The sequence below is a fragment of the Centruroides vittatus genome, unplaced genomic scaffold (assembly GCF_030686945.1).
Source record: "Centruroides vittatus isolate TY-2023 unplaced genomic scaffold, ASM3068694v2 contig_1218, whole genome shotgun sequence".
NCBI lineage: Eukaryota > Metazoa > Arthropoda > Arachnida > Scorpiones > Buthidae > Centruroides > Centruroides vittatus.
In genome coordinates this window covers 460335-473455 of record NW_027120780.1, presented here as the reverse complement: position 1 = coordinate 473455, position 13121 = coordinate 460335, and the positions used below count along the sequence as shown (strand labels likewise).

At 30.8% G+C, this 13121-nt stretch overlaps 1 protein-coding gene across 1 annotated transcript in view; it reads left to right on the top strand.

The window, feature by feature from the left end:
- The window catches only part of LOC136987446 (calmodulin-like), a 30659-nt gene extending 22010 nt beyond the window's left edge, over window positions 1–8649 (top strand). The window contains exons 2-5 of the mRNA XM_067285188.1: window positions 2248–2281; window positions 4526–4669; window positions 5578–5820; window positions 8362–8649. Coding sequence (XP_067141289.1) covers window positions 2248–2281; window positions 4526–4669; window positions 5578–5820; window positions 8362–8390 — 450 coding nt within the window. The 3' untranslated portion in view covers window positions 8391–8649. The remainder of the gene's footprint in view (window positions 1–2247; window positions 2282–4525; window positions 4670–5577; window positions 5821–8361) is intronic.
- The last annotated feature ends 4472 nt before the right edge of the window (window positions 8650–13121 follow it).

Here is a 13121-nt window from a genome sequence, read left to right as displayed (position 1 = left end):
AAAAGTAGTAGATTATATTTTTAACAATAGGTTCATTTTGTTATAAGTAACTTATATCTTATAAATATTCATGAAAACCGAAATTGGTTTAATGCCAAAACAGTTTCTATAAATAAGTTTAGATTTTTAAAGAATAAACTATTTAGATTTACTTATAAGATTTGTCATATGACAGATTTTATAAGTTAGAGCAATCGATCAATTTATTGTTCACTTTCGATGATTTATATCCGTAACAGACTGAGACATCATAATCGGATATTTATCAAATTTTTTAATGTTGTGAATTCTAAAAAGTTCCTTTACTTTCGTATATTTGTCTCTCTTATTTAATGTAGTTAAATAAACTTCGATAATCTGAAATTCTCACACGAGTAAATTTTTAATTTAAGCTCAATTCTGGTCGACAAAAAGGATATACAGAAGATAAATAAATGAATAAGAAACAGAGAATACTACAATAATTAAGGAATAAAGACTTTTCATAACTACTCGAGCGCAGTGGCGCACTCAAGATTTAATCTTTGGGGACCGAGTTGAACGGATAGAAAAAAATTTTAATGCGAATTTGATAAAATTTCCACCTTATGTGACCGCTAATTCGTATGTGATATAAAAATAAAAAACACAGTATAATATAAATAAAAAAACTGAATTTTAATTAGGAAAAATTTTTAGAAAATTTACTAGTGTTTTCTTTCATTTCGGAGGTGCAGGGTCCCTCGGCCCCCCTCTGAATACGCCCCTGCTCGAACCTACCAGTGGTCAAGTGGATAAAATCACTGAACACGTCGTGGATTCGCGCCTGACCAATGGAGTGACTACATGGAGTTTTCCGAGTTTTCTTTACGTTTTATAGTAAATAGGGGCCAGTTTTCCCTAGAAAGTCTACTCAAGAGGTCTCCTGGCCTCCCGTATCCCACGAAAACCAAACCTTACAACTACTTAAATTATCTTTTTAGTTAAAGAAACTCAAAATTAAATCCATAGACCTAATGAAACATTGCCTTTTGCTTTATAACATCAATATTTAATCATAGATATTAAATTTGAAATTAAAAGTCTATTCTTTAACTCGGTCAATACGTAGTATTAAAGTATAATAAAATGCGAAAAGTCGATCTTTTCGGAGAGAGAAATTACACGTGCTTATGAATAAATTCTTCTTTGCTGATTTCGATTTTTTACTTTAAACATCTCCGTCATTGCTAAAAGTATTAAAGCTCTTTTTTCCTTCTTGGCAAAACATTTAACAGTGACTATATCGTCATTTAAACTTGGATCACGAAAACATGACAGACTTCATTTCAACACTGATTTGACAGAAGGAAACGTGCGCCAAAATGAAAAATGAGCTTTTAATATCATTTGCAAAGTATGTTTAAAATTCATTGGTTATTAAAGCGATGGTTTTTAAACATAATATAAACATTACTATATTTAAAACTTATACATAATCTACATAGAAATATTATAATATGAAGCAATTTAATCTTTATTTTAATTTTTAATGAAATTATAAAAAAGCAACTTGGTTCTTTACTTTCTAAACAGTATTAAAAACCCACTTTTCAAATTCAAATAGTCACATTTTAAATCCAACTTGCATATAGTTTCTCTATTTTGGTTATATAGATGGATGGATTTAAGCAATGCAATGTATGGGCGATTTGCCTTTAGGGTTCCGTAGGAAACTAGTGATTATTTACGTGTTACACACACGAAGGAAACTTGGATAACTCCACGCGGCTTAAAACTCTTTCTCTATAGAAACTCGGGATCGAATCCGGATGAGCAACCTCAGGAATTTTTTTGTAGTGATCTGTCCCGGGTGTGTCAAAGGTCCATTTAGTTCCCATAGGACGAGACGAAAAGCGCAAAAAATAAAAAAGAAAACCTCGTGTTCTATGGCTATTGCAAATTTAATAGCTAATTATGAGAAACTTTTTTGAACAATCCAAAAGTTTTAAAGTTTCTTATTCTGAATAAAATTATACCCACTATTATTTATAAATTTATCAGTATTATATTTTTATATAACAGATGTTCATTGTCAAATTTATTAGTAAATTTTATAATTGGATTCTTTACTGCATATTAACTTACTCTTATTCTTCTTAAATATTAATTGTTTTAAATTATTAAATTTTAATAATACTTTGAAATAAATAACGAATATTTAATATACATAATTCTAATATAGATTTTAAAATAAATATTTTAATGCTTCAATCTTTCTTTTTACAGACAGAATACGGATTAACGGACGAACAAGTTGCGGGTACGTAGATTTATCCATAATAATTATCAAGAATTATGATAAAAATAGTCAGAATTTTTATTTTTTCTTAAAATTCAACAACAATAATGCTGATTGTCTAGAATGTGTGTTTATAAATCTAATTCAGCGTATGGTGGATAGCCAAGACGATTAAGGCATCAGTCTAGCGTTCTGGGAGACCCGGAATCAAATCCAGGATGGTAATTTCTGCCCCATCTCTCACGAAACCGGCTGTTCTAATTGTTCGTCTGGTTAAACCTGCTAGAGACCCGGGAAAAAAGATCTTAGTGTCAATAAGACAGAATGAGCCAAAATGAAAGAAAAACGAAAAATGTTTTGTTTGTATATGACAACGCGACACGCGGGCGATCTGCCGAGGAAAATGCCCTAAGGGAGGACTTTCTACGAAAAAATGTTCCCTATTTAGTTGTTACAAACGTGAAAAAAAACCCGTAAAACTTCACATGACCAACCATTGGCGAGGCACGAACCCACGGCCAATGTTCAACGGTTTTAGCCACTCGACCACTGGACAATCTAATTGAGACATTATCATGAATAATTACAAACATCAGAAATCATCGTTTATTCTTGCAAAAAGTGGATGTAATGGCATCCTAAATTAGTTTTCTTTTTAATTTCTCCTTGGAAGATAAAAATAGAATTCTTTTTCTATTTTGTTTTATGGATTGAAAGCTGAATAATTAATTCAGCTTTCAATCCATAAAATTATTCAAGGACAAAAACAGAAATATTAGTATTCCACTTACAAAAAGTAAATATTACAAAACCTAGAAAGAATACACTTGATCTTATAAATCATAAAACTCTCGATTTATTATACAGTTTTTCTTCTTTCCCTTACATAACCTTCAAATGTCATATTTTTACATTTCTAAATCAATGTTTGAATGCTTTTAAATCATGAAAAATGTATAAATGATTTAAATATATCGACTCTAATTTATAGTTTTTTTGTGTGTTGAAAGATTATTTTTAAAATTTCCAATTAAATTAAAAAAAAAAGAGGAATTTAAAAAAAATAATTTTGAATTTTCGTATATCAAAGTAAAATTTTATATGGCGAATAGCGCCAGTCTACAGTTTGAGGATCCAATATCGAATCTGGGCAAACAACTTCCCAGGAATTTTTCATGGGCGGTTTCGGCTCTCATTTCTCACCACCCGGTCGTCTCATTTTGGACCTGGCCTAATCCATGATGAGTATGATTAAAAAGACCTTCTTAATGCCCACAAGGCAAAGACTTAAAAGTGAAAAAAAAAGTACAATTTCTTCTGAATTCATATTTCCAGCAAAGAGTTGCATAACTTTTTCGATGAAAAACACTAAGACATACTAACACAAAATTGTGTGGTATCACCTGTTATGAGATTTTGTTAAAATAGCTTTTCTGGTATTAATTATTATTAAATGGCAAAAAGCTTAATTTTGAGGATAGAGATGAGTTTTATTTATTTTTTTAATTGTCAATTTTAATAACGAGTAAAGACAAGACCGCCACCCGACTCCATCCTAGCTCCGTTACTATATCCTTTATATCCCCAACTCCTTGACCGTTAACACAAAAATTTAATACCATCAATAGCTCTTATACACAAGCTAACCATCGCAAATTTCATTTCTTAATCATTATCCCATTCTGAAATACTAAACGAAATGGACACCACCACATACAGATAAATCCATGGAAGTTTTTTCTTTTTGTTTTTGTTTTCATCTTTTACTTTTTTGGGTTCAAAAGGCCTCAAAATGGCGAGATTTGCAAAAAACTGGAAGCGTCAAATTTGACACGATTCCAATATTTTCCCGTGTTATATATGTAACAAGCTGGAAAAGAAACATTGTTATAGAAAATTGTTTAGCAATATGTGGCAGTCAACCAGTGAGCGCGCCTTACCGACGGGCTGGCCACATGGGGTTTTTCTGTAACAACCTAAATAGTGATAGTTTCCTATAAAAAGTGATGGATCTTCCCCCATGTATTGCGTTATCATATCCCATCAAACTAAACCATATGTGTTAAGTTAAATCTAATTTAAAATACTATTTTCTATTTATTATTCAATATATTTATGATTTATCGTTAGTTTAATAAACTTTTATTTGGAAATTTATGTGTCGAATGCATTAATCCGAGACAGCAAGACTAATAAGCAACTTTTATTTCTATTTTAGATTAGAATTGTTAAGCCATGATGATAATCATATGTTTATCTTCTTAGAATTCAAGGAAGCTTTTCAACTTTTCGATCAGAACGGCGATGGGTGTATTGAAGCTGCAGAATTGGGGGTCATTATGAGATCGTTGGGTCATCGACCCACGGAAGCAGAACTTAGACAGATGGTCACTTTAGTGGATGAAGATGGTAAATATCATTATTTATTCATTTTGTAATACACTAATTTTTATATCAGATAAACAGCCAAAAACGTATTTCAAGTATATTCAGAGTAAGCTTCAAATGCATCTTCTGCTATTATATATCAATTGATAAAGGTAAAAATATCTAAAAATATCAAACATAACCAATCAGAATCAGAGTTTTAAATTATATCACGTGATTTATATTCACCATGCATACAATACAAACATTTCACTACAGTAAATCAGAAATGACGCCATTATTTCTCCATCTCTTCGAAGATTTCATGTAAGCTACTTACAGAACATTTTTATTTAAAAGTTCTTCATAATCTACATATTTTTGATCGTTATATATTGATTAAATATTTTCATAATTACTTTCGTACATATAATTGTTTGAGATGAAATGATTCCTATTCCGGACGATATATCAAAGGTTCTGTTACAGTAAGGTTCTATTTTACGTTTTAAAATTACTTTTGTGTACTTTGTATTTGCTTTCGTTACAGCTAAATAGCATTATAAATATTTAACTGTAACGAAAACAAATATAATCTACATTGCAACATAACAGGAATTTAATACACACTAGCCTATGTCGTTCATGTATTAGCAGAGGCGGTTTTACTTACATAACGGTGATAAAGGCGACGGAAAAAGGTGATCTTTATTACATATTCAAAAATCACCCACCGTTAGAGAAAAATGAAATTAAAAAATAAATAATGCCATAAATAAATATTGAAAATAAAAGCTCATAATTAAAATTATACAAATTGTTATCTTGCCATGCCTGAATTATTCATAAATATTGCAGAATTCTATTCCGAAACTTTAGTCGGGTTGCGGATATTTCAAAAACAAAAAATTATTTTAGAAAATAAATTGATCGTTTTCATTATTTGATAGGAAACGGAACCATCGAATTTAACGAATTTTTAAGTATGATGTCGAAGAAGATGCACGAAACCGATAGCGAACAAGAATTGAGGGAGGCCTTCCGTGTCTTTGACAAAGATGGCGATGGTTACATCAGTGCTACCGAATTGCGCCACGTAATGACTAACTTAGGAGAGAAGTTGACCGACGAAGAGGTAGAAGATATGATCAAAGAAGCCGATTTGGACGGTGATGGAGTCGTGAACTATGATGGTAAGATGATTATCTTTTATCTTATATTAAATTTTATTACATGAGAATATATGATACATTTCACAAAAATGTTTATAGAAATAAAAAGTTTATATTTAAGTGTTTTTATTTTTAAAATTATAAAATTATGAACTTTCTAAACTTGAAAAAAAAAAAAACTTAGTTTTGTAAGTTATAACCATTGTCATTATAAGTTAATAGCGAGGTTGAGACCGAAGTTTTCAACGCGAAAACGTGTACGCCGGACGTTCAGCGCCGCTTTCCTGTAAACCTAGAAGTTTGACAATGGCGTTTGGAAAGTCAGTGTAATCATGCTCGACATTCCAAACGCCATTGTCAAACTTCTAGGTTTACAGGAAAGCGGCGCTGAACGTCCGGCGTACACGTTTTCGCGTTGAAAACTTCGGCCTCAACCTCATTAATATTGTAAAGAAACTTAATTATTTTCATACCGATGAAAATAATTCTAATTAAAATGATTTAAACTCTTAAGAATTTCATAATTATTAGTTTTTATTTTTAAAATGTTTATTACTATTGGATAACTGATTTTTTATTAAACTATCCTCATGATAACGTTTTCATTGGAATTATGAAATTACATTGTTAGAATGGTCACTGTATTAAGTGTAGCAATTCATCAACAAGTAAATAAGTACAGTACACCCTCGATTTAACAAACCCCGATTGAAATTCTGTCCTATAGGAAAAAAATAAAAAATTAAACCTCTTGTTATTCGCGAATGATAAAAAGTTGAGTCAATGAGTCAATGAGTACAAGTTACTCAATGTATAGTACATTATAATTTTATTTTATCCATACTTATACATCATTATAACATTTTAACATAGCTTGCACATTCTCAGTTCGTTATTAATAAACTATGTTTTTTTAAACAAACACTTTAACGAACTTTGGTAATAGCGTCACTCTTTTCCCTAATTAGCCTAATTACTCGATTAAAGTGAGGACCTACCGTATACTTACTTACATGATATAACTATTCTAAAATTTAACTAAATTTTCCAACGAGATCTTAAGTTATATTTCCATATTATACATTAGAAATTTCGAACAACATAAAAATTTCCACTAACTATTTATAATTATCGGAGGCGGATCCAAAAGAGGCGAAAGAGCCGATTGTTTTTATAATTTCGCTTTCAAATCATTTTAAAAATATCTTATTGCATTTTGTTAGATTTCGTAATGTCATAAACATTTTATAAAATCCGATTTATCTTCATAAATTAACAAAAGTAGTGAAGATGTGATTATTCGAAAATCCAAAAGTTTAATAAGAATATTTTTTCCCAACGTTTCTTCTTCAATCATTAATTATATAACAAAATTTCTGTCAATAACTAAATTCCTGTTATTCTTTTATATACATGACAAAAAACCATTAGTTTTTTTAATGGAAAATAGAATTAACTACAAGTAAATCAATAATTTATTGCATAATTTATTGATTTACTTAAAGTTCATGTTGTATAAAGAAGTTCAATAGATTTTTTAAGCAGTAAAAAGATTATTTAATTGGGCTCTGCAATTTGGAAAAATTATAGACCTATAAACTCCAATCGTCCGTCCGATTGTCTTTCCTTAACCTCGGGAACGGAGTTAGACAGATGAAAGACGACATCAGATATGAAAAACCTTAGTGGCAGGAGGTTCCAATTAACTGTATACGAACTTCCGATGCAAACCGAAAGTTCTATGTTATTTCAATTCAAAAATTTTCCCCTGAAAGGTGTTAGATAGATGACCGGCACGTCTCTCTATAGTTAAAGGAAAAATATGATGTTCAGGGGCAAGCCACTACTGATTTGAGGTGGTGAGCATATATTTTAAATTAAATAAATTTAAAAACTATGATTAAAAATTACATTGTGACATCATCATAATAAATAATTGCTCGTTATATAACTAATTTATAATTGAAATAATATTACAAACAATGTTATTTAAATTGTTTAAATAATTAAAAATGTATAAGTAATGATTACTTTTTCGTTTTTTTATTAGTTATTTTATATTATACCTAAGTAATGATCTTGACTGATATTTGCAATTGTGAAATAATTACAAAAGAATCATCTCTGACAGATTCTTATGCTACCTTTTAATTAAGAAAGAAAGAAATCCTGGGATGAAAAAGTTCCTAGTATTGCCATTGAGTTCACAAAAATTTATATTTGAAGTTCAGATTTATTTGTTTGGATACGGCAACGCGACACGTGGGCGATCAGCCAAGGAGAGATGCCTACCGGGAGGACTTTCTACGGCAAACTGGCCTCTATTTAGGTATTAGACAGGTAAAGAAAACCCAAAAAACTCCACATGGCCATCTCGTTGGCGAGACGTGAACCCACGACTAACTACCAGTGTTCAGTGGTAATATTCACTCGATCACCGGCGGGCTTAAAGTTCTAACTATTAAATTGTTATCCATAGCAGAAATTTTGAATAGTGACAAAACAAAAACGTTATAAAAATGATCAATATATATATGTATATATTTTTTTTTTTTTTCCTAGAATTTGTCCTGATCCTGACTCACAAATGAAGAAAATGAGAGCAACGTGAAGAGTGCCTGCGATATTTTGTATATTTTGGAAGTACCCGCACATCCAGCTTCTCTCCTCAAGGCCTCCGCCTTCCTCTCACGGAAGACTTCGTTGTCAGCGACGTTTACGGTTTGTTACTCACCAGATGTGTTTAAATGATCTCCGAAGTGTGATTAATGTTGTTGACGTTTTTTTCACACCGACTTATACATTATAACATAGAATATATTTCTGTTAATAAAATCTTTATTGAAATGATTTTTGTCAGAACTCCATACTTCACCATTATCAAATTAATTAATTATCTTAAGTATAATTAATTACAATAAATTAATTACACTTTTATACTAATGCCCAAGATGTTAGTAGTGTTTTTTTATTTGTAGTAGATATGTTATCACTTAAATTTTCATTGTATTTATGATCTTAAAAAGAATGATAAACTGAGAATATTTTAAATGAGGTCAGTTACATTTCTTTGGAACATTTTTACACGACTTTCTAAAGTAAACTGCAATATTACATTAAAAATTACTAAATAAAGTAGTAAATAATATTGCACGTTGTAATGTATACCGTTGTAATGATACCGTTAATGTATACTATTTAATGAAAATTAGAGCGCTGTAACAGAAAACAATAGAAATAATACCAAAAAAGTAATTATAATGATACAGTGTATAGGATATCTCAAATGAAAATCGAATACTGCAAATGATATTATCTAGTGACATGAAATCAATTATACAAGTATTGATTGATATTCTCATCGATCATTCGGTAATAATTCCTGAGTCATTATTAAATTACAATTGTCTAGCCATGTATTTATGAATATTGATATTACGTTATGGAAAAACCCTTTTGTTATGGTAATATTCATTACAAAGAATATACAGTGCCGTAGTCGCTGACTAAGCACAGATTATAGGCTACTGCATTAAGTTTTTCTTCTTCTAGATTTAAAATTTGGTAGTAGAAACAAGAAAACGAACAATTACTCGCAAAAAATTAAAAGTGTTGGTTTGTCTTTTTAAAATAAAAACTTATTCTTTATTTTGTTCATTTTTTAGATTCTATGTCGTAGTAAGCTGGAGTATAAGATATACTCTATACTGTTTTTGTAGAAATAAATAATAGTGGTTATATGACGTATACCGCCGTATATTATGGAATATACAGCGGTATAAGTCATATAACCACTATTGCAATCCTGTATATTTTTAAAATCTAAACATAAAAAACATAAATAAATTATAAAATTATTAAATTATTAAAATATATACACGTAAATTATTAAAATATATAAATTTATTTCAATTTTCTTTCAAAATACTTTTATAATTTTTAATGATAGCAAATATCTTTTATTTTATCTAAATAATGCAAAGTTAAAGTTATTTGAATTGTGCAGATATCGATTAAGAAATTTTGCGATATTATAAGAACTTGGAATTTCATCCGCTTTCAAAATTTTATCAATATATCAGAATTTATAAAAAAATATATTATTGGATTTGCACTTTTTTCTATTTTATTTAATATCATTTATGTGTTGACGTAACAAGCAAATTCGAATGAGAAAACAATGAAGCGATATATTTTGTTTAGTGCTTGTTTGTTAAAAATAAATATTCAATTATTTAAAATTATCGACATTGTTATACACTGTTAAAGAATGTAATCTGTTTTCAAATTTTGCTTGGTTTCGTATTAATAAAATCAAACTTAATATTATCAGATTCCATTTTCCTGTTAGATTTCTGCATTTACTTGTATATATTCTTTAAAGTAAGCCCACCAGTGGTCGAGTGTGTAAAACCACTGAACACTGGTTAGCGCTTCACCAAGAAGCTGATAACAGGGAGAAGTGACTCCCGAGAGGAACCTCCCCTTGGCAGATCGCCCATGTGTTGTATTGTCTTCTACCATCAATCTAATCCAATCTTTGACATAAATGCTTGACGATGAAAAACGAAAATAACTGATTACATTCCTTTAATTTCAAAGCTACATAAAATAGAATTATTAAGATGTCATTTTTATTCCCGGCTGTTATATATATAACACAGGAAAAGTATGGCGATCGGTCAAAAAAATGATTTCCAATATTTTTTACGTTTTTGGATTCAAAGACCTTGAAACGTCCCAACTTTTTTGCATTTTCCAGGCAAAAAATGGGTCTTTATCTATATACTGTATATCAGGGGTGGCCAACTTTTGTATACATAAGATCTACTTTTTATCTTAAAAATGCGTCGCGATCGACTTGTTGTCATATGCATAGTGTAAGTGGGGAGGGGGAGGTGTGAAATACATACTATGTTTATACACTGTGTTTCAGTACGTGGTGCACTGCTTACGAGTCGAGTCATAACTGCATGCATACTGTTGTGTTCGGTTACAAATATAATACATTAAGTCAAGACATCGCGAGCGATCGACCAAAATTGGCTTGGCGATCGACCGGTCGATCGCGATCGACTTGTTGGCCACCCCTGCTGTATATGGATGGATGTTACTATGCGTCTATTTCGCTTAATATCTCAGGATGGGATAAAAATTAAGTAACGAAATTTTGCATGGTAGCTTCTATATGAGGGACATTGGTGCTATTAAATTTTCGCGGTTAATGATCAAGAGGGTGGGGAGATAGAGGGGTCATATTTCACATCTTCAGTGAGGTAGAACTTAGTGAAAATTTTACTCGTTATTGGCATTTACTTTATATATATAACTCATCGCTACAATCAAAATTAAGCTTTTTATCTTACCATTTCATAATAATTAATAATATAAAAAGTTTTTTAATACAATCTCATAACAGATGACGCCACACCCAATTCGAACTATTTTGCCGGGAAGTTTAAGCAACTAATTGTTGGATTCTTTTTTTTAAAATTTTGGTTTTATAACGACTGCCATCTTGAAAAAGCTTTCGTTGGTTTAACAAATTTTTAATTATGATGGCAGTTTTATAATAATCTGTCATATAAGTTATATTACTAAAATGCATAATGAGAGTAGCAAAAGAAATTCATATTGAATTATATCGTGCTTTATGTATAAATTTATAAAATGTCGAAAGACACAGAAACTATAAAACATCGCAAATTTTTTTTAGCCAAATGCCTATTAAATTATTTTCTGTTTTAACCCCTTTACATATATACTAAAAGAAATCATTCTGGAATAAAAAGTCCATTCTGGACTCAAATACCTGCGAATCTGAAACTTTGTAGGGAAAGCGAGACGTGTTTGAAGTTCGTCATTGGGCAGTACGCCGTATAAATTAATAAATTTTCTCTGCTTTTTAAAATATTTTCGTACTTCAATATTGACAGGCTGATTTTCTTTACGCCTATGTTAGTGACAACCGGAAATTTTTTTTCGGATTTTGTGGAGAAACGGATATGCAACATCCAGACCAAGGTCGTCTGCTATATCCGTTCAGCGATAGAACACACTCTAGTGATTTCTCGTTTGTCGTCTTTATTTCTGACAAGATGCACAAGTATTTATTTTTAGTATTCTGACAGCGTATTAAACTACTATTCTCGTTTTTCCACTATCGTTTGCTGATTACCTGTTTTGTCTATTTCCAAAAGTCTGTTACAAGTCGTTTTAAAATAATTTACATTCATATATTTTTAATGTTTTTAATTAATTAAAAAAAATCATTAGTTATATGCAAGCTTAAAGTAATGAAAACTAGCGCCATTTCCCTGTTTTCGTATAACATCAGTAAAGGATGTCAAATAGTAACGTAATGAACTATTAAACTCGCAAATTGAGCAATTTCTACTCACCAGTTCTCTCGACATGCTGGTTAACGTACCAGTATATGTACACAATTTGTGGGCTATAAACTTTTATAATCACACTCATAAATCATGCCAATATAAAATACCAACCGGATGGCAGAAACGATTAAAGAGTCAACCTATCCCTTTCAATGACCCGGGTGATCTAATAACCTCAGGAATTTTTCGGAGATGATATGTCGGGTCCCATCCCTCACTACACGATCGCCTCATTATGGTCACGAATCAACGATTGGCCTAAAAGAAGACCCTCTTCTTATAGACCAATCGCTCTCTTGAACGATTGGTTTTTTAAACCCTACGCTCTGTTTCCACAGAACATAGGGTTTAAAAAAATCACCATAAAAGTATTTTATTCGCAAAACTTAAAAAAGTTCTATGTGAATTGTGGTTTATAACAGATAAGAAAACAAAAAATAACTATAACAAAGTTTTCAGAATGTCCTGATGTCCTAGGCACAGAAGATTGTGGCCCCATTTACATAATTTTACTGCATCATAAACTAATAGCGTCTAATTGTAGTTATTTGAATTATTATAAACTAGGACATCGCACGACGTTGGGTGCGTTCGTTAATAGCGATCGCTCTACATCTCCGCTACTACTGGAATGCACTTCTGTTTGTAAGCATTTAGGAACGACAGTGAAAGAAAAATGGCGGCGGCCGTACTATCGATAGGATCTATGATTTAAACTATGAGTTTTTGAAGACAAAAGAAGAGTCCCAATTGTAAAATTTAACCATAAAATGGATTATCTTGCCGACAGAGCATTCAAAATAGTCACGAAAAAATTACAATGCCGGCTACCATTCGAGAAGATACTTACATCACCGCCTGCATTAACTTGCGCTTTTACAACTTCTAAAGTTTCATTCATAAAACCAAGTAATGGACCCCGAAACG